At 40.8% G+C, this 23563-nt stretch overlaps 1 protein-coding gene across 4 annotated transcripts in view; it reads left to right on the top strand.

Annotated features, from left to right (window-relative positions):
• The window catches only part of clcn2c (chloride channel 2c), a 510268-nt gene that overhangs the window by 232614 nt on the left and 254091 nt on the right, over window positions 1–23563 (top strand). For all 4 annotated transcript variants that reach the window (XM_073041207.1, XM_073041210.1, XM_073041208.1 and 1 more), the window contains exon 5: window positions 11827–11960. In XM_073041207.1, coding sequence (XP_072897308.1) covers window positions 11827–11960 — 134 coding nt within the window. The remainder of the gene's footprint in view (window positions 1–11826; window positions 11961–23563) is intronic.

Below are 23563 nucleotides of genomic sequence, written 5' to 3' on the forward strand. Positions count from 1 at the left end.
AGCCAGAAGCTGCCCTTGAAGGTGGCTCTCAGTTCAAAGTTCAAAAAGTTCAAAGTGAATTTATTATCAAACTCCATGCAGTGCCATTAAAAAGTATTCACCCCTTCCCTCTTGGAAGTGTTCATGTATTATTGTTTTACAACGTTGGATCACAGTGGATTTAATTTGGCTTTTTTTTACCCTGATCAACAGGAAAACTCTTTTGTGTCAAAGTGAAAACAAATCTCTAGAAAACTGATCTAAATTAATTACAAATATGACACAAAGTAAGTATTCACCCCTTTTGATATGTCATAACCAAATCACCAGTGGTGCAGCCATTTGGTTCTAAAAATCACATAATTAGGTAAATGGAGATCACCTGTGTGCAGTCCAGGTGTTTCGACTGATTGTAGTAAAAATACACCCTTATCTGGAAGGTCCAACTGCTGGTGAGTCAGTATCCTGGCAAAAACTACACCATGAAGACAAAAGATCGGACTAGTGAGGGAGGCCACCATTATAGACAATAGACAATAGGTGCAGGAGCAGGCCATTCGGCCCTTTGAGCCAGCACCGCCATTCACTGTGATCATGGCCGATCATCCACAATCAGTACCCTGTTCCTGCCTTTTCCCCGTATCCCTTGACTCTGCTATCTTTAAGAGCTCTATCTAACTCTTTCTTGAAAGCATCCAGAGAATTGGCCTCCACTGCCTTCTGAGGCAGATCATTCCACAGATCCACAACTCTCTGGGTGAAAATGTTTTTCCTCAACTCCGTTCTAAATGGCCTTATTCTTAAACTGTGACCTCTGGCTCTGGACTCCCCCAACATCGGGAACATGTTTCCTGCCTCTAGCGTGCCCAATCCCTATTAGACCTATGGCAGCGCTGGAGGAGTTGCAAGCTTCAGTGGCTGAGATGAAAGAGACTGCACATACAACAACTGTTGCCCAGATGCTTCACAAGTCACAGACTTATGGGACAGTGGCAAAGAGGAAACCACTGTTGAAAAACACTCATGTGAACTCTTGGCTAGAGTTTGCCAGAGGGCTTGTGGGAGACTCTGAAGTCAGCTGGAAGAAGGCTCTATAGTCTGATGAAACCAAAATCAAGTTTTTTGACCATCAGACTTAGCACGCCATCCCTACTGTGAAGCACGGTGGTGGCTGCATCAGGCTGTGAGGATGCTTCACTGCAGCAGGCCCTGAAAGGCTTGTGAAGGTAAAGGGTAAAATAGATGCAACATAATACAGGGAAATCCTGGAGGAAAACCGACAACAGTCTGCAAGAGAACTGTCGCTTGGGAGAAGATTTGTTTTCCAACAAGATAGTGACTCTAAGCATAAAGCCAAAGCTACACAGGAATAGCATAAAAAAACGAAGTTATTGTCCAGAGTGACCAAGTCAGGGTCCAGACCTCAATCCAATTGAGAATTTGTGGCTGGACTTGAAAAGTGCTGTTCACTCACGACCCCCATGCAATCTGACAGAGCTTGAGCCATTTTGTAAAGAAGAATGGGGAAAAATTGCAGTGACCAGATGTGCAAAGCTGATAGAGACCTATCCACACAGACTCAAGGCTGTAAATGCTGACAAAGTTGCATCTACTAAAAACTGACTTAAAGGGGATGAATACTTAAGCAATCAGTTATTTTGTTTTTAATAACATAATAAATTTAGACCAATTTGTCGAAACTTGTTTTCACTTTGACACAAAAGAGTCTTTTCTGTTGATCAGTGTCAAGAAAGCCAAATTAAATCCACTGTGATTCAAAGCTGTAAAACAATAAAACATGAACATTTCCAAGTGGGGGGGGGGGTGAATACTTTTTATAGGCACCTGTATACATTACTATGTACAACCCTGAGATTTATTTTCTTACAGGCATACTCAGTAAGTCCAAGAAACATAATATAATCAATGAAAGATCACACCCAACAGGACGGACAAACAACCAATGTGCAAAAGACAACACCTATGGAAAAAAGTACAGACAACATTTTGGGCCAAAACCCTTCGGCAGGACTGGAGAAGAAAGCTGAGGAGTAGATTTGAAAGGTGGTAGGTGGGGAAGGGGAGAGAGAATGCCAGGTAATAGGTGAAACTTGGAGGGGGAGAGATGAAGCAAAGAGTTAGGAAGTTAATTGGTGAAAAAGACAGAAGGCCACAGAAGGAAGAAGAAGTGGGGGGGGGGGGGGGGAGGAGCACCAGAGGGAGGCGATGGGCAGGCAAAGGAGATAACATGAGAGACGGACGAGGGGATGGGAAATGGTGAAGGGGATGGGTGGAGGCATTACTGAGAAATCGATGTTCATGCCATCAGGTTGGAGGCTACCTAAATGGAATACAAGGTGTTGTTCCTCTTACTTAAGCGTGGCCTTATCCCAACAGTGGAGGAAGCCATGTATGGGAATGGAAAGTGGAATTAAAATGGGTGGCCACTGGGAGATCCCACTTGTTCTGGCAGAAGGAGTGTAGGTGCTTGGTGAAGTGGTCTCCCAATCTACATTGGGTCTCACCGATATACAAGAGGCCACACTGAAAGCACTGAACACAATATATGACCCCAACAGACTCACAGGTGAAATGTCGCCTCAGCTGGAAGGACTGTTTGGGGCCCTGAATGGTAGTGAGGGAGGAGGTGTAGGGGCAGATGAAGCACTTGTTCTGCTTGCAAGGGTAAGTGTTAGGGGGGAGATCAGTAGGGAGGATGAATGGACCAGGGAGTCACATAGGGAGTGATCCCTGCAGAAAGTGGGGGGGAGGGAAAGATATGTTTGGTGGTGGGATCTAGTTGGAGGTGGCAGAAGTTTCGGAGAATTATGTGCTGGATGCGGAGGCTGGTGGGGTGGTAGGTGAGGAAGTGTGGTGGGAGGATGGGGTAAGAGCAGATGTGCACGAAATGGAAGAGATACAGTGGGGTGTAACTCAGTCCCTCTGGTTAGAACTCAAAAATAGCAAGGGTTCAATTATGCTGAATGTGAGGAAAATGGAAGGATATGTAGGTAGAGGACATTCGTTTAGTTGGCCATTTGATTACTAATTGAATTGGTTCAGCACAATGTTGTTGACTAAAAGGCTTGTTCTTGTGCTGTGTATATGTCCTGTTTGAGGCTTCATGTGTTTGCATTCACTTCCACACTTGCTCACAGAAGCACACGCTGGAGCTTGTTGTCTCTTAAGCGTCAGAGACTCATTTTACAATTTTATGCAGCTTTGGTCACGAGTACAACTGTCAACAAAAATACAATCGACAGTGTTTTGCTATTGCACCGCATTTGAGGATAGATGAAATATGTATCAAGGCGTGCATCATTTCATTAATCTAAATCCCACTCCAGTTAAATAGATAGGATGAAATAATATTATTTAAATTCAGCTTTTGTGTTTGTCTAGTGCAATTCCTCCTAGGGAGATCCTTGGGTGTGAAAACAACTGATTTTGTATTTACTGCAGGGAGTTAATGAGGCTAAGTCTGCTTGCAAACAAAAAAAGACATGGATGCCAATTATACTTCTGACACACACCACAAGAAGGTTGCAAATTATTATTGGATATGTTTCCATTTTTTACTGCACTCGGTTGGTTCATTAATCTCAAATGCGCAGGCCATATTGTTTTCTTGCTGTTGTGACAGTGTGTGACTGATGATGAGTGGCAACCCAAGGTCTTGTTCAAATTAAGACTTATTAATCCCACTTGGAAAAGAAATGAAAATTGAATCTTAATAATGCAGTTTATCTAGCCTGCACTGCAAATGTTAGATTAACAAATGTTCTGTAGCAGTTTGCATTTACAAAATGACTTATAATTTCAAATCTGTTGCACTGGCCGGTACTGAAAATTAAGATTCAAGATTGTTTAATGTATTACTAGTACAAAAGTGTAAAGGAGAATGAAATAATTGTTACTCCAGATCCAATGCAGCACACAAAAGAACAATAAGGTAAGAGAACATAATAATAAAAACACACAATAATTATAAATACATAAGATAGCTTATATACAAAGATAGGAGTGTCTGTACATAGTGACTGAGAAGAAATGATAAAGTTGTGGACGGTCGGGTTAATGGATGGAGGTGTTGATCAGCCTCACTGCTTGGAGAAAGTAACTTTTTGAGTCTGGTGGTCCTGGCATGGATGTTATGTAGCCTCCTATCTGGGAGTGGAACAACAGTCCAGGGGCAGAATGGGTGGGATCCTTCGTGATGTTACTGGCCCTTTTCCGGCAACCTTCTGTATCTATGTCCTTGATGGTGGGCAGGCTGGTTCAAATTAACTGCTGAATGACATGACAGGAAAAAATATCCTAGGTATTGGTGAAATGAGGAGCCTGGGAATTTGAAACTAAAGCAAAAGGAAACAGCAAGTTGGCTAGGAGAAAGGATGACGTTAATGCACTTCCTCGATAGAACATATAATGAAGAGCTCACCAGTAATTTTTAAGCTCTTTCTCTTTATGTATGCTCATTGTACAATTCACTGTTGCTTTAAGTTACACAAGATTGTTGATGAAATAGGATATTGTAAAATGTCTTTTGCATAGTTATAGGTGTTTTTGATGGTGTTGGGCCTTTTTGATTAATTTAGAATCTACTCTGTTGGATATGGTGAAAAAGGTGCCTACATAGCAAACTGTTCTGATTAATATTTCCCCATGGGTACATTGGAAAATTGCTTAGTTTATAAAAATGTACAAAATGAAACTTGGTTTTCAGAAGTAGTGTCTGCAAAATATTCTGCAAGGTGAAAGAGAAAGATTTGCCTTTACTCAGCACATTTCCTGACCGGGATATTCAAAGTACTGAACTGCAAACAAGTTATTTTGAAGTAAGTTATTATTGCAGCGCAGGAAATGTAGCAGCCAGTTTGGCCAGAGCAAGCTCCAAAAGACAGCATTGTGAGAATGATTAGGGCACTCTATCGATTCTCTTTCCTTTCTTTGAAAGAATGCCACGGAAACTTCTGTATCAGCCTGAGCGAGCCAAAGGAGCTCCTTTTTTTCAACATCATTATGAATCAGTTCACATTGAGGTATGTGGGAGCAGAAGTCATTTCTGTCTTCACCATCAGTTAGATCAGCTTTCAACCTACAGTTACTGAAGTAAACAATTTGCTAATATACTCTTCCTGAATAATGAACCAATGATTAATTTGATATCCTCTTGCATCTGTACAATTTTCTTAATCTGTTTTGCACTTTCAAGAATCTTTTGATAATGGGTGCATGATTACAGTAAACACTTGAATGGTGTAGTATATTATCCATTAGTGTCAACCACGACCAAGACTAATGGATACAGGGAAATGCTTTTATCTTTCTGGGGCATTGAATCTTGTTACTTTCTCCTGCCTTTTGAATTCTTGCAGATTTATAGCAGTCTCTCTGCAGGGCAGCCCCAGGAAATGACAATAAATACAAGTTCCAGCACATATCTGAGCCTGACTCTCCTGCGATAGTGCAGCTGGGAAAAAGCAGGACGTCCTGGTGGAGTGTAGTCCCTGCTGTCAGACTGCATTGCAATCACGCCTGCCAGCTGAACTTGAACCCTTTCTCTGCACCGATTCTACTTGTGATCTTGAAGAAATTCTCTCCTTACACTGGAAGCTGGATGAAACTATCCTATAATATCCAAAACTCCTACAGAATAAAGTCTCTGCCCCTATCTTTGCAAAATTAATTCTTACCATGCATTTTACAGTGAAAAAAACTTCTCTCCCGTTGCCATGGCGTTTGTTCACCCACATACAATACAGTTTTAAAAATAACATAACGAATCAAATACACAAAAGTTCAATAATGCAACGAAAATCGTGGTTTGTCATTAACCCATTCTGCAAGAGCTTCAGCTGCCTACAGCTTGCCCCTCTTCAGCATTTTCCAGTCTCCCCCCCCCACCCCCAATGCCAGTGCAGGCCCCCACTTTTACCACTGCTTGCAAGAGAAAGCAGGGAAATATCAGTAATCCTTTTCTTTCTCCGCAATGTCTTCTGCATTGAGTGTTAGTCCTATGGTCTGTTTGTTCTCAAGTTCACACACGTTTCAGTTTCAGGAATAAATTAAAGGCAGTTCCCAGTTGATGACAGGGTTCCAGTCCTGAGAACTGTTTGCAACCCAGATTGTTCAAAGTGAACAAATAAGGTTTTGCATCACATTTAACTGTTATTTTAACCATAACTAGCTACGATTTAACAGCCTAGCTGGCTTTCCAGCATTCCTCAATTGATCCTTGAAAGGGAAATCACCTTCTATTAAAGACATCCTTTTCCCTTCAACCTTGCTATTTCTTTCTACTTTAAAGGTCGTTTCTGCATGTAAGCTTGTGTACATTTGTTCAGTTAGTTTTCGTTGCTTGACATTTCTGTTCCTGTGGACCCATTAACTGGTTAACTTTAAAACAGAGGTTGATAGGTTCTTGAATAGGAAGGATGTCAAAGCTTTCGAAGAGAAGGCAGCAAAATGGGGTTGAGAGGGATAATAATTCAGCTTTGATCAAATGGCAGAGCGGACTCAGTTGCCCAAATGGCCTATCCTGTTTCTTATGGCCGTCCAGTTATTCAGGCCATACTGTATTTGTCTTTAAACTGAAAAGAGTGCAGACAATTTATTGCAAAGTTGTTTGTCTGGATAGAGTGCCTGAGTTACAGGGAGAGGATCACAAGGCCAGGGCTTTATTCCCTGGAATGTTGTAGAAGGAGGGGCAGTCTTGTATTAATGTTTGAAGTTATGGGAGGCACAGGTAAGGTGGATATTAACAGCCTTTTCCCCAGGGTAGGGGAGTGCAAAAGTAGAGGACACAAGTTTAGGGTGAAAACTAGAAAGCATATATTTTGGGTGAGAGGGGAAAGACTTAAAAGGGATTTGTGTGGCAACTTTTTCACGCAAAGTATATGGAGAAAGCTGCCAGGTGACGTGACTGAGGCAGACCCCTTAGCATCGTTTAAGAAACACTGGGATAGGTACTTGGAAGGGTGGGCCTTGGTGGAATGCAGGAAATTTGGACAAGCTGGGTGAGCACTGTGGTTGGCATGTAGTCATTTGGGCCAAGGGGCCTGTAACCATGCTGTGTAGCTCTGTGACTGTGTTCCTTTTATCTGCCTTTCTTGAATTTGTGGGCTTCGAAGGGCACTGAAAGAATTATCTGTTCTTTCAATGGTGCAATAGCAGTCATAGTGGAATACAGCATGGAAACTGGAGTTTCCGCTCAGCCGATCCATACCAACCACAGCATCCTACCGTTGCCTGCTTTCGGCCCATAATCCTCCAAACTTCTCCTGTCCATGTACCTGTCCAAATGCCTCTTAAGCTTTGCAATTGTATACTCCTCCTCCACTTCCTCTGGTAGCTCGTTCCAAGAACTCACTACCCTCTGTGTATAGAAGCTGCCTCCCAGCTCGCTTTTAAATCTCTTGCCTCTTAATTCTGTACCTTCTAGTTTTGAACCTGCCAACCCTGGGGAGAAGACTATGACTATCTTATCAATATCCCTCATGATTTTATAGACTTCTGAAACTTTGTAGCACATGACATTTTTAGAAATCTGCTGGTGTGTGAACACTTTCAAAAACTTTTGTTAGACAGTGTAAAGAGGATTCTTGTCTTACAGCTTTGACAAGACCCAGAGGAAATGTCAAACTACCAAACTGAAGCTGCCAGCAGAAATGGACAAGGCAAACTGAGTCTGGGGATTGTTTTTATCAAAGGAAAGGAAAATATATGATATTCATCTGTTACCTTCATGGCTCATTTAGGTTGACTCATTGGAACACAAGCAAGAGAATTCCTTCTTCAATCGTACAGGGTATTAGCAATTTCACTCAAGTGTGGTTTGCAGTTTTGATTTCTAAGATGTGCACACTCTGGAATGGTGCAACACACGTCAGTTGATTGATTGCTGGGAGGACTAGTGTGTGAGTACAGCTGACCATGCTTACTGAATTTAGAAGAGAACTAATCTCACTGCAATGTTCACAATTTTCAAAGGTTATGTGCTGAGAGGCTGCATTCTCAGGAATTCAGAACTTATTTTGGAATCACAATTAAGTCATTTAACACTAAGATGAGGAAAATGCAGGATGAGGATTCTCAGTCTATTGAGCATGTTTAGGAATTTAGGCAGGTTTAACAACAGCTATTTAAACCACTTGGTTCTTCATCCAACTGCCACAACCCTAATCACTGGGATTTAGCAACACTATGATTACTGTACAAAAGTGGACTTTGTATTCTTTGTACTAGTTGTGTTCTTCCTTGTAAAAATTGTGTTTAAGCTTTTTTCATGAATGCTACTTATATGATGCTATGTACCTGAAATGCTGTTGAAAGTAAGATTTTCAATGTACTTAAGCCATAAGATATAGGACCAAAATTAGGCCATTCAGCCCCATTGAGTCTGCTTTGCCACTCGATAATGACCAATTCATTTTCCCCTCAAATCCATTATCCTGTCTTTTCCCCATAACCTTTGACATGTGCCTATGTGTGCATATGCCAATCATCTCAAAAGCATGAATGCAACAAAGAGATATCAGAATACTGAATCATGATGCAGACTTGAGGGACAAGCTCTATTCGTGCTTCCAGTGCAGTGAAACAACGTTGCATATTATATCTTGATGCTATCTGTCCTATTGTTTAAACATAGCAAGATTGGCACTCCTAAAAAAACTGAAATGGTAATCTAAATACTAACATCCATAATCATCTGTCTATATTCCATATTTTGGCTTGTTCTTTGCTAAATTTTCAGCACCAAGATCATTTTTCAGAATACCCTTTATCTGAGAGGTATTGTTCTATGTGTAAGTTAACAAGGAACCAACTCAAAACAAGGTTCAAGAATCTTTAGAAGGTTTGAACCTATGAAAATCTTTTATTTTTGAGGAAATATTCTCAAAATTTGTTCATGTTTTTGTGTGGATATTTAATGACAAGTGAGGAATTATTAGACTTTTTTATAATTGGGTGCCCATTGATAACATATTATCAACCGATGAGTTGAAGACAAGGCGAAGAAGACAGGAAGCACAAATAGATCAGAAAACAGACTATTTAAACAGTAAATAATAAGTTATGATCAAAACTATGTCAGTAATTTGGATAAGATTATGTAAGGCATGGTTCACAGATGATACCTAAAATCAGTGGTATTGTAGACAATGAAGAAGGTTATTAAAAATTACAAAGGGTTTTTGTTGAGCTGAGTAAGTGGGCTGAGGAATGGTAAATGGAGTTTAATTCAGATAAATGACAAGTGTTGCATTTTGGAAAGTCAAATCCAGTGTTGCAGTATAAGTGTATTGCTCACTAAAAGAAGAGTCACAGTTAGATAGGGTGGTGAAGCAGGACTTTGGCATTCTGCCCTTCATAAGTCAAAAGTTAGGTGATGGTGAGGATGCAGTTGGAGTATTGTGTTCAGTTTTGGTTGCTCTGCTATTGGAAAGGTTTATTAAATCAGAAAAATGCAGGAAAGATTTACAAAGATGTTGCCAGGACTTGAGGGACTAAGCTATAGAGAGAAGCTGGACAGGTTTGGACTTAATTCCTTAGAGCATAGGAGACAGACGTGATTTTATAGAGGTAACTAAAATCATGAGGGATATGTGTTGGGAGAATTCACTCAGTACTTGTCCCAGGGTTAGGGAATCAGGAACTAGAAGGCATAGATTTAAACTGAAAGGGGAAAGGTTTAATAGGAACTTGAGGGGCAATTTTTTTTTACACAAAGGGTGGCATGTAATTGGAATCTGCTGCAGAGGATGTGTTTGAAGCATCTACAATAATAAATCTTAAAATATTATTTGGACAGGTACATGGATTGGAGAGGTTTAAAATGATACAGGCCAAATGCTGGCATATGGGACAAACTACTGCCACATCACCAAAACAAACAAAATAATTTCTCCAGATAAAAATGCAGAGAACAATGGACAATTACAATTTGCATGTGTGAATTTGGCCCACCTCTTGTGGCAGGCTAGGTACCGGACTTTCTTGGCAGGAAAATTACTCCATCGCCTTCGCTTATTGGGAATAGTACCATCATTATTTACAAACTTTTATTTTAAGAAGCAGCTTAAAAAGCCCAAAACAATTTTAAAATCTTACCTTTCAATATGTATTGAGTATCTATATCTCTACTCATTGTAACTCTTGCGTGTACAGTACTGGATCTCTTGGTATGACAAAATGGTCTCATGTTGTATTCTGTCTGGGCTTTAGACTGGCTTGTACCCTACTCCTGTAATTCTAACTTCCATTGTTAGAAGTATTTACAAACAGCGTTGGTCTTCGATAACTCGTGTGTATCCACTGTGTTTGGCCTTTTTTTTTTGCTTTGCAAGAACATTATTTCACAAGAATGAGAGCAGACTTTATAAATAATTATCAGCCATTAACTGCCCCTACGTTGCAATACAGTTCTTGTTTTTTTTAAGAAAAAAACGAAATGCTGGCGTTCAGCCACTTTAACTTGCAGCTTGATTATCTGAATGTAGTCAAGTTTTCATCATATTGATTTGTTGAACAAATGTAAAGATTTGGTGACTACAAATACATGATGTTTCACACGTCAGTCAATATTTAAATACTGACACAGTAGTCAGGATGGTTAATGTGTGTCTCTTGAGAGCTGGATGCTGGACTTTAACTTTGTTGGGTTTTGTGGGACCTGCATCTTTAAAATCTTAAATTGTGTTGGGAAAACATACAAATTGCTGGAGGAAATCAGCAGGTCCATGGAGAGGAGTGAACAGTCAACATTTCAGGCTTAGTCCCTGCATTAGGACTGGAAAGGAAGGGAGAAGAAGCAAGAGTAAGGTGGTAGGTGGAAGGGAAGGAGTATAAGCTGGAGGTGATCAGTGGGCAGGGACGGGAGGATTGTTTATTAATTTCCATTGATGCTCTCTGACCTGTTAGGTTCCTCCTGCATTTTGTGTGTGTTACTCTAGATTTCCAGCATCTGCAGAATCTCTTGTGTTTGTGTTAGGGAATGAGTGCTTGGATATAAGATAGTAGCTGATTTAATAGACTAGTCACCAATGCCTCTGAGATTTGAATAGACCCTGGCAGATGTGACATCTGAGCTTGAGTGATGAACTAAATACCGAAATTGGGGGAAAAAAAGTAATTCCCTATCAGCGGTAATGGTGAATCTATCAGAGTGTACTAAAATGTGGTCTTGTTCACTGTGATGTTTAGAGATAGAATAGGCACAGCATGTATATGTAGCTCCAGAAATTCTTCTGTGGTTGACTTCTTACTGCTTCATCAGTTATGATGTAAGGAAAGGATTATAAATGACAACATCACCAACAACTTCAATATCCACATCACATAAACAAATGAGTTTTAAACATTTGTCGCAAATCTCGGTGTTACACATGGTGGTGATGGTATGGGAGTAGTGGGGGGGGGGGGTACGGTAATGCCAATGTTGCATTTCTCCTCCTCGAATCTGCACGTTTTGGGTTTCTTGTGTGTTTGCAATAGACTGAACTCTAAAATGGGGGAAAGAGATGGAGCAGATAAATAACTAACATCAAATAATGTTGTGAGCGTTGTCATGTACTGCATCATGTCTTGTTACTGTGAAGAACCATTACAGTAGTTCATTCACAAGCATATGGGATTTGCATTCTTTTGGTCCTTCTTCATGGCCTGAAGCAATAATGTTTGTACTAATACTATTTAAAGTCAGCATTATCAATGGTAGTCTTCTGTTGTAGTAAGTATTGTTTCATTTACCTCATACTTTTAAAATATATTCATTATTGATTAAAATGCAGACCATTCTCCTGGGTCCTATCTGAACTCAAAATGCTTGTTCTCTTCTCACAGGTTCTGGGATACCAGAGATGAAGACGATCCTACGTGGAGTGGTGTTAAAAGAATACCTCACCTTCAAAACTTTTGTAGCAAAAGTGATTGGCTTAACTTGTGCATTAGGAAGTGGAATGCCATTAGGTAAAGAGGTAAGTGTTTTGAAAATGACCAGTCACGTTCTGGGATTTTTTCTTTTTCTGACAAAATAAATGACTCAAGCAGCTAAAATAAAATCGGGGCCAACATTGGGATCACTACTTTGTCAATGATTTCGAAAGTGGAATTGATCGCTTTGTGGCACAGTTTGTGGATGATATGAAGATAGATGGATGGGTAGGTAGTGCTGAGGAAGCAATGCGATTGCAGCAGGACTTAGACAAATTGGAAGATTGGGCAAAAAAGTGTCAGATGGAATACAGTGTTGGGAAATGTATGTTAATGTGTTTTGATAAAAGGAACAACAGTGCAGACTATTATCTAAATGGGGAGAAGATTCAAACATCAGAGGTGCAAACAGACTTAGGAATCCTCGTGCAAGACTCCCAAAAGGTTAATTTACAGGATGAGTCTGTGGTAAAGAAGGAAAATGCAACATTGGCATTTATTTCAAGGGGAGTAGAATATAAAAACAAGGAGATAATGCCGAGGCTTTATAAGACACTAGTCTGGCCACATTTGGAGTTATGTCAACAGTTTTGGGCCCCATATCTCAGAAAGGATGATGTCATCATTGGAGAGAGTTCAGAGGAGGTTCATGAGGATGATTCCAGGAATGAAGGGGTTAACGTATGAGAAGCATTTAACAGCTTTGGGCCTGTACTCACTGAGTTCAGAAGAATGCGGGGGGGGCGGGGGTGATCTCATTGACACCTACTGAATGTTGAAACAGCTAGATGAGGTGGCTGTGGAGAGGATGTTTCCTCTAGTGGGATATGCAGAACTAGAGGGCACAGCCTCAAAATTCGGGATGACCTTTTAGAACAGAGGTAAGGAGGAATTTATTTTAGCCAAAGAGTGGTGAGTCTGTGGAATGCTCTGCCACAAACTGCTGTGAAGGCCAAGTCCGTGGGTATATTTAGAGCAGAAGTTGATAGATTCCTGATTGGTGGGGCATCAAGAGATACAGTGAGAGGGCAGGTGTATGGGGTTGAATAGGATCTGGGATCAGCCATGATGAAATAGCAGAATGGACTTGATAGGCTGAATGGCCTAATTGTGCTGCAATGTCTTTATGTCCTGAGGTCTTAGAGTATCCTAGGAGGATCTCAAACTCCTTTTAAATAAAGTGGAAATCTATAGCCACCCTACAATAGAAAATTTATCAACAATTTCATCCATAGCTGCTTTAAAGCTAAACCTAGGCAGTCTTGAAATGGAAGAGTGGAAGGAATGGAAAGTGGAAGAAGGATTATACAGGTAGACTTCCTCAGTTGATTTGTGATTTACTTCTGTTACTCTGAAGCTCAAGTTCTTGTGAAAACTGCTACAAAGTTGCTCCCGTGTAGAAATTGAAATTGGAATAGGGGGTGGCTGCACTCTACTGACCATTTTACAAATGGTGCCAGAAAAATTCAGGCTATCATGGGAGTTTTCCTGAACACAATGTAGACACTGTAAGAGGAGGTTTTTAGTCCAGCATAAAGGGGTGGATAGCTCTAGGGAGTGAGCACTGCTCAAGTCCTGTTCGCTATTTCAAATAGGCTCTGTCTGAACAAGCTGCAGTTTCATCCTGTCATTAAAACGGAGTTGATGCTAACTGTTGAGAGTTGCACTGCAAATCTCTTTCCCAAGGGTTTGGTGTTGAGTGTGGCTGACTAGCACTTGTATGTGTTGAGTTAGTCAGTGAAATTTGATACCAAAGCTCCCCCAGTCTGTCCAATAAAGGTTGTTACCTTTCAATCAGGAATCTGATAGTTCTAATATCCTCTCTGTAACAGGACAGCCAATCACCATGTGAGATGGATAAATCTCTGGAAAAAGGCACATTATCAGTAGTGAAAGTTATTGCTAATGTATTTTACATTCACTGTGCCTCATTGCTACTGCAGCTTCTTATCATTGCTGCACTGCTTAGAAGATAACTCCTGTATAATCCTCCTCCTTTCCTTTCTGCTATGGTCCACTCTCCTCTCCCATCTGATTCCTTTCGTTCCAACTGTTTGCTTTTCCTGACCACCTAGCTTCACCTATCACCTTCTAGCTATCTTCCTTCCCCTCTCCCACCTTTATATTCTGACATCTTTCCCCCTTCCTTTCCAGTACTGAAGAAGGGTCTCGGCCTGAAACATTGACTGTTTATTCATTTCTGTAGATGCTACCTGGCCTGTTAGGTTCCTCCACCATTTTGTGCGTTGTTCTGGATTTCTAGAATTTGCAGAATTTATCGTGTTTAATTTTAATGTCTCTTCCCCGGTGGTGGTACAATTTTGTCCAGGAGTTTTGTTTTAACTTTGGGACTGAACTATTGGAATATTCCGGCATACTCAGCTCTGTTAACTCTTACTGATACTGGACCTAGCCACAGGGAGAGCAAGGCGGCTGTGAAAAGTGAAGAGGTGCAGGGTTTTCAGCAAAGTCTGCTCATCACCCTGCTGCACCAGAAGGGAGGACGCTCCAGAGTGCAAATGCTAAACTGGGAGCCGATCCGGCAGGAGGGAGCACGAGTGGACGTGAAAGGGTGATGGCACGGTGCGGTGTAGGCAGACCTGGGAGGTAAACGGTAGGCTGAAGCTCAGGCCGGGGAGTGTGGCTCAGCCAGACTTTAAAGGGAAAAGGCAGGTGTGGATCTGAAAGGGAAAGGATGGGCAGGAGTTCTGGCCATTCTGAAACAGACGGCAGGGTGGAGATGACACAGACCTGAAAAGGCAGTGGCCCAGGAGTAGGGATGTATCACCGATAACCTCAAGAATCAGTGCCTCTTCCTGATTCTTGGAGGTTTCATCAATCCTCCTGGATGTTCCTCATTTTTTTTGTCAAGCTGCATGTATGCATGGGTAATGATGAGATTTAAACACCAATCCTTTCAGATTGAACAAGAAAAAGTGGCTAAATTTATTGTGGGCCTGTTTTTCAAGTAACTACTGATCCTCAAAATAGATTGTTTAGTATGTTTTCTTATGTTTAAATTACAAAAATCAGAACATCTAAAGTAAAGGGAGGGGAGAAGGAGGATTAGGAAGAGTGGTACTGTAACCTTCCAGTGATCTTGGACTTGCCTCTAGCCATTGGCTCTTTCTTAGATGCTCCATTTATGGTCTGCACTCTGGAGTGGGATAAGGTGAGGCAGCTGACCTGGCCCTTGCTGATTTGTTGCTGCTACAAGTTGTGTGACATCTTGTCTGCCAAGAGAAGCAATGTTAATGAGTATTACACAATGTGCTTGGAGACTTAGTCAGAATCATAGAACCACACAGAACAGAAATGGGCTCTTTCTCTCACCTCGTCCATATCAACTATGATGCCAGGCCATACTCATAGTTTAGTGCATTTGAGACAGAAATTGACTGATATTTGGATGCTAATGATGTGATGGTATTGAGTTTGCTGACCGCAAATTTCTAAACTCAAACGAAGACCTTGAGCCCTATCAGAGGCAAATAGCCACGAGCAGCCTTGCTAACAGGAGATTATACTGTAACTAACAAATCTTCGAAGACTAGTTTACTTCACTGTTTAGCTGCCAATACCTACTATTTAAGTGGTGGGTTGGCTCACCCTATCAAGGAGAAGATACTAATAGCCAAGAAAATAGTTGAAAACACAGTTCATTTATTTTTAGTGTTACACATTTAAATCCAAGAAACACTCTTAAAACACATTTAAAACTCTCAGAGGATTTATATCTTAAACACATGCAAATCATAACACTTTTCTTATACACAAAGCATTAAGCACAAAGCATAAATAGCTTCCAAAGCATAGGTAGAGTTCCTTTAAACGAAAAAGAATTACTAGAGAGTTGCAGATGAGCAAGTTGTCCGTTGTAGAAAGCGAAGCTGGAGGAATGAGATCTCATTCATTCCATGTTTCCTTCTTACTCCTTGATGGTCCTTACCCCATTCCTAATAAAATTGAACTGCTCTTTACATTTATACCATTTTCTTCTCCACTTGGATGACTTCAGCTGCATGTATTTCAGATATCCTTTTAACACATGGTCGCAAAGCCTCTTTTGGAGACATAGACCTCAGCTTAATGTTCACAGTTCACAATTAATGCTGTAAATGGTGTAAAGCTAACTTCCTTGAGTGCATAAACTTCCCAACTTAAAAACACAACAGTTAATGATGTGCTAAATGTCCATCTAAATTATCCGTAAGCATCCCTGAACTAGGCAACTTAAAGTAAGCTTGTCTGAAAACAACCCATTGTCTTGTACTACACCTCGAGCAAGATTAAAGCAGGTGCAGTGACTAGCTTCTGCTTTTTCACAAACTGACCGTCTGCATATATACAGAGTTTGTTGTGAAGCTGTTCTACAGCAAACACTCTTTTAACTTCAAGCTGATTTCTGCTTTTTATTTACATTCTAAGCACTGAAGACTGACTCCCATTTTATGACCAGAAGCGAAGCAAACTGTTAGTTGGAGGTTTATTGGCATCTGATTTTGATCTTACAGGTGGCAGCTGCTTGTGTTTAGAAAGCTTAGCAAGCACGGAATCTCCTGCCTCTTGTAATCCGTCACAAGAGAATCAAAAGATGTTGGTTTAATACAATAAGGTGGTGTTGAGGTTAAAGAAATAATCAGCCTTGATCTTATTGAATGGTAGTACACAAGAACATTGGAGTAAGGCACTTGAGCCTGTCCTGTCATCCACTCTGATCATGGCTGGTCTATCCTGGCCTCAATTTCTCTTCTATTCCAGTTCCCCATTAATCTCAATTTTCAGCCTTTCTCCGCTGGATTTTTAAAACTTTCCAGACTGTTGGTCTACCACCAGCTCTTGCCGCTTTCTATGCCCTACTTTCCAATTTATCCTTAATCACCTTTGTCAACCAGCTGTGGAGTTGAATGACTTCTGCTTCAATTTACTATGTTTTGATAATGTGCCTATCATGGTTGAAAAGCTGTCAGCATGTATAATCGATGAAATATGGATGTGAGTCTAGCATTATAAGTGAATCTGTAGAGCCATATTGGGGCGTGTGAATGTTTGGTCGCTCTCTTGGTGGACCTGCATTGTGGGTTGTAGTGCATTGAGCAGTGTCTGAGATTTTGGCTGTAGAGAGTGGACTGTGCCATTTGATGAAGTCATGACCAATCATGAGCATATATACAAGGTCAATGAAACACTGCATTCATAGCAACACACACAAATGCTGGAGGAGCTCGGCAGGTTAGGCAGCATCTATGGAAATGAATGAACAGTCAATGTTTCGATCCAAGATCCTACTTCAGGACTGAAAAGGAAGGAGGAGAAGTGAGAATAAAAATGGGGGGGTAGGGGAGGGGAGAGGAGAGGAGGGAGGAGGATAGCTAGAGGGTGATAGGTGAAGCCAGGTGGGTTGGAAAGATAAAGGACTGGAGAAGGAGGAATCTGATAGGAGGGGAGAGTGGACCACTGGAAAAAGGGAAGGAGGAGTTGCATTGTGGTCTTCTCCTTTTATTTATCTGATTTAGGTTTCTGGACAGCATCCTGAAACCCCTACAAACAAACATCATTCCAACTTGTGGATGAAGATCTCCCATGGCCGAAAACTGTGGAGCTTTCTCTGTTAAGCATTGTGTTCTGCTTGCAGTGTGTTATAATCACTTTCAGAATTACTTCCAGCACCTACTACAGGCACAGTAGATGGTTCCCTTTAGGAGGTCTTGGTTGGCCTTGAGCTATGCAAGACACCTTAAACAATACTCAGAAAGCTAGGCCCAGTAATGATGTAGCAAAGAAATCAACAGCGGGCTGGTGGCATAGTGGCATCAGCGCCGGACTTTGGAGCAAAGGCTCCCGAGTTCGAATCCAGCCAGCACCCTTGCATGCTTTCCATCCGTGCTGGGTTGAGCACTCGACCTCATAAAAATAAGAAAGCCATCACGACGGCATCCCAATGACTCACCGGGACTTGAGGGCTTTTTAAAAAAACCAATCAACAGCAGGGCTCAGCTGAACACTCACAAATTTATGGTTGGCATGCAGTGAGCCAAACAGACCCTGGTTAGTCACACCTCACAATTCCAGAATTCCTTTCTCAGTTTATCAAGTTTTGGCTGCAAAATAGAATTCCCATAATGATTGACTCTTCGGTGTTTTAAAATTGCTTTGGGTTGAGATTATTTACTACCTGCCTTACACGTTGGAATATTTGTGTAAGGCTACTCAGCAGCTATTTAGCACTGAGAATTTCTGCCACCAGTACAAGTGTTGCAGGAATTTTATTTGGAGCCATTGGATTTCTGAGAAATTAGCAATAATAAAGCTATATTTAGTCTACTAATAAGGACACGGCATTGCTTCAGTGATTAAATTTACCAGCAATTACTCCTTGCTAACAACTGATTCAGCCAGTGTAGGAATGTCGACAAAAATCAACACGAGTGTAATTACTTCTAACGTACTTTCTTTTTACCCCGCAAACAAATGGCGACATTGTATATATATCAGAAAAAACCCCGCCCCAACACATAATAATGTACAACATAACACGTAACATACACGGCGAACTTAACCCTTAACAGTCTGGGCGAATCCTGCCTGATGAAACTAAGGAGCCCCTACGATGGCTTAGAAAATTTATTATGTTCTGGAGAGAGGAACTCTATAATATTTCAACTTGATAGAAAAGTGTTGGAAATTATCATCTGTCAATCAAATAATGAAAGAATGGTTTTAATTTTACATCCAAATACATTGTTTGCACAGCCTATCTCTACAGTAGGAGATTGTGTGGTTGTACTTATTAATGGCTTTAGTTTCCTGAATCAACACCATTCAGAAATTGCAATGCCATTTATAGTTTTTGACTTAAGTAAATAACATATGCAGAAACTCTTAATAAACTGCTTTCTAACAATTTTATTCCACTTTATATTTCATTCTAACTGGTTGCATCACTATCTAGTATGAAAGAGTCACTGCACAAGATCATAAAAGCTGCAGGAAGTTGCAAATTTAGCCAGCTTCTTCTCCTCTGCCATTCAGCCCATGAATACTACCTCACTACTTTTTCATTTTAATCTTTGCTCCAATTGTTTAATATATATTATTAAATATTTTTCTATTATTATGTATTGCATTGTACTGCTACTGCAAAGACAGCAAATTTCACAACACAAGTCGGTGATATTAAACCTGATTCTGGTGTTCAAGATGATTGTTGATACCTTCATAATTCCTAACTTGTTGAAGTAGTGATGTCGTTTCATTTTCACTCCTGGCCATTTCTGGCATCTCCAAGCCTGAATGCTTGACCGCAGAGAGCAAAACAGTTCTGAATTTCTGCTTATTTCTCACCAACTATCAGTGACAAAAAAATCACGGCTTTTTGAACATAAACACACGCAACTGATGCTATTTAAAAACCGATCGCTGTAAGGACAGTATAGTGTCTTAACGGCCACTCAATTGAATGTGACTCACACTGGTTAGAAATTGTTCACCAACAGTCTCCTACCCCAATTAAGTGGCATAGTGTCCTAAATAAATGAATAGAATCCCCACTGTTTTCTCAATTTAGTGTTTCCTCTTTAAGAATTGTTCCAAATGAACTGATGCCCCGATTATCCAATGGTCCAGTTAACCAGAATTCACTGTGTTTGAAATGATTATGTCAGTACTGACAGCCTGCAAGCATTTGATATTGTATAAAATAGAGTCAGAAACTGGAGGTGCCTGTTAAATATCTATCTGCTTTTCAAATAGCAAATGACTCACTGTTTTCTAAATAAGTTTTTTAATATCGAGGAGGGTACATAATCTGATATGTAAAATGAAGTAGCAAGACCTTGGAACAGCAAGCATAGAGTTTACCAGTGTTATGTGCTGGCCTAACCTTGAGGGTTTGTTCAGGTAGATATTTGTACGAATGTATCACTTGGACTAGGCTTATTGGGTTGTAACAAAGTTAGAATGATCAATATAAAGTGCATCAGTCATTCTAGTTGGCTCCCCACCTCCGCTCTTACCCCCGTCATTGCACTACACTGTAAACACTTTAAACTGCTTTTTATACTGCAAAGACATGCTGGTATTTATCCATTTGTGCACATTTTATTTCATATCTATACTTTAATCACTAACTTTATATTGTTCTTTATTCTTTATAATTGTTGAAAGTTGTGTTTGCATGTTGCACCCTGACCAACACACCGCAATAAGTTCCAAATACATGTAATTGCATATGGTGGATCAAGTTAATCCTTAATTCTTGATGTTTAAAGAACCTTCAAACATGCATCCATGTATATGGTCACCTATTTCTCCAGCTGCCTTCCTTTTAATGTTCTGTCTTATACCACAAAGTGACATAAAGGAAACTTCCACAGATTAAAAATTCATGATTAGTCCAAAAGTTAGCAAACAAGAAGCTTAGATGTTGACTCATCGTGAGGGTTTTGTGAATTCCAATATCTGGATTGTAGCAGTTTTAAGGAATGCGTAGTGTTTTAATTGCAGCCTAAACCTGCAGTTTTGAGATGTCACTATTATAAATGTTATTCTACACAACTAAAAGATTGTCTGTGCTCTGTTTGCAGTTGCAAGCTAAAACTACCTTGTACTCGGTTGATGTTTATTTATGAAATCACATTTAATGCCGCACAGTTTTGCTGCGGAGATGTGTGATGGATGTTTAGAGCTATTATTAGCATGATGGTTTCATTCCTACTGGTCTGCTTGCCATTGTTCATCAATACAAATGTCAATGAGCCAGAACAGTTCCTCAATCAATTATTGCAATATTTCTCTAGAAGCTAAAGTATTTCAATGCTCATGTCAAAATGATTACAGTTACTCTAAGCATATGAAGCTTGGCCAGAAACACAAAAGCTGCCCCATCTTTCTGGAAAATACCGGAAATGCTTTTAAATTAAAAACAAGAGCAGTTCTTTGGTATTTTCATGTGTACATGATGTAGTTCAATACTATTTGCATTTTAGAGCATCTTTACCATAGAAAAATGTTCCAATGCAGAAGCCAAATAAACCAAGTACTAAATGTAAAGACAAAGAGTGATTTGTTAAAATATTGTTCAAAGAAGTGGGGTTTCAAAGAATGAAGCAGAGGGATAGAATGTGCAGGGGGACTTTGTGAAGAATGCCAGCATAAAGAATTCAGATGCTAAAGACATCCTTTGTTTGTAGTGGGCAGGAGAAAGATGTCTGATAAGTGATTTAGGAACCTATATCAGGAAATTTAGAATTAAACCAAAAAAACAAGGAAGCCACCAGGAATGGGTCTTGGATCTGTAGTCTTTATGATGATACCCACTGTAATTTGCCATTTGCTACAAAACCACAGCAATCTCACTGGCTCCACGCTCGGCCTTGGATTACCTCGGAAGTAGTAATACCTACGCCAGGCTGCTGTTTATTGATTGCAGCTCAGCGTTCAAAACAATCCTACTAATCAACAAGTCCTGCAACCCCTGGGCCTCTGTACCTCTCTCTGCAACTGGATCCTTGACTTCCTCACCGGAAGACTCAGTCTGTGCAGATCAGAAATAACAGCTCCTCCTTTCTGACAGTCAACGGAGGTGCGCCTTGAGGGCATGTGCTTAGCCCTCACTACACACTACCCTCTCTACCCTCACTAAGCACACCATTGTGTGGTTAGGCACAGCTCAAATGCCATCTGCCTCTTGGATAAATACTTGTTTTCACTCCCAGCCGGCACTGATTGCTTGGGTCTGGTCTGAACTATACAAAGGCATCAATACACTTTCCTTCAGTGCAGTGTCCCACCAGCACTGTGCTATTGCCAGCTGCAGTCGCAGCTCAGTCCAATTATACAGCTGATTGGGTACTCTACTTATTATTTTCAACATTCTCCTGCTCAGTTCCTTGAGTTTGTTGCCCTGGCACTGAGATTTCATCCTTCAACAAATTTCCACAGCCAAGCTCAGCTACCTGAAAAATATTCAGCTTGAGTGTAATGAAGATGTTTATGTCCAGGCCATGCTCGGATTCCCCAATGCTACTGGGTTTTTATGTTTTCTCCATAAGCATCACAGCTCCAAATCAATTAACTTTCAATCTTCAGCTCCTCTGCCTGAGTTGTATGTTTAGTACTCACGACTGGGATTCCCTGTGACAGGCCCTGGCCAATGAGGTGAAGAGCGTCAGTAACAAAGATGGCAGATAGAGTGGGTGCAACGATGTAGCCCTGTTTGACTCCAGTCTTGACTGTGAAGGGTTCAGATTCATCAGCACTGTTGCTGTGTACTGTGGCTGACATGCCATCATGCAGTAACCTCGGTTTTCATTAGTACTTGTCAGGGCAGTTATGTCTTGATAGTATACGCCGGAGATCTTGGTGGTCTACTGTGTCAAATGCCGTTGTCAAACCTTTGAAAGCCAGGTACAAGGGTTGCCTTTGTTCATGGCATTTCTTTCCTGTAATTGGAGTGCTGTGAAGATCATGCCTGCGGTGCCTCTGGGTCGGCAGAAACCACACTGTGATTCAGGGAGTACTTCAGATAGTGGAAGGAGTTGTTTGGCAAGGATACGTGCAAGAATTTTGCCTGCTGGTGACAGGAGGGATATACCTATGTAATTGCCACAGTCTGCATTGTCTTGCTTTTTGTATATGGTCACTGTTGGAGCATCCCTGAGCTCTGAGGGTAATTGTTTATTTTCCTAGACCTCCAGGAGCAGAGCTTGTACGTGCTGCAGGAGTGCTGGTCTACCTTTCTTGAAGCTTCAGTATGTGGATAACAACGCCATCACAATAGACTCTGAAAAATCCTCTAATGTGTAATGAATGTCTTTGCCAAGGCATATAGAGCCCTAGGTCTTGTTTTGAACATTAAAAAAAAGACAGGTCCTGTATCAGCCACTGGCAAACCAGCCATTTATCCGGCCCTCCATAGAAGTTGCTGCTTTCGCCCATGAAAATGTAGACCACTTCCCTTACCTAAGCAGCATTCTCTCCTCAAAAGCAGACATTAACTCGGGGATTAACCACCCCCTGAGTAGTGCTAGTGGAGCCTATGCAAGTTTAAGATAAAGAGCAACACACACAAAATGATGGTGGAACACAGCAGGCCAGGCAGCACCTATAGGAAGAAGCACTGTCGACGTTTCGGGCCGAGACCCTTCATCTTTGAAGGTCGCGATTTTCAGGTCCAAATAAAACTTTTGGTCTTTGAAGCAGGTGTCCTCCCTACTTTACTGTATAGAGCTGAAAAATGGACCACCTACACTAGGTACCTGGAAGAACACCACTAAAGAACCTTATAAAAGATTTTGAGAGTCATCTGGAAGGACAGACCCACTAACACCAGAATACTGGAAGAGGTTAACATGAACAGCGTCTTTACTATGTTACGTTCCCCAGTAACCGGGTAGTTTTCCAGCAAAGATAGATGGGTCCACCGAAGCCTGATGCTACTATTTTCAAACGTTTTTATTTATAAAGGGGCACAAACGTATGGTTAATACAAAACATTCAGATCATATACGTCGTCACAACTCAATCTAAAGCACAGGTATAGTAATAATCAATCAGAAATAAGCTCTACAGTTGTCTAGGGGTAATGTAGATATATATTGTTTACTGGATATTTAAAAGTCTTTTTGCGGTCACTTCAGTTCCACCA

The sequence above is a fragment of the Hemitrygon akajei genome, chromosome 3 (assembly GCF_048418815.1).
Source record: "Hemitrygon akajei chromosome 3, sHemAka1.3, whole genome shotgun sequence".
Lineage (NCBI taxonomy): Eukaryota > Metazoa > Chordata > Chondrichthyes > Myliobatiformes > Dasyatidae > Hemitrygon > Hemitrygon akajei.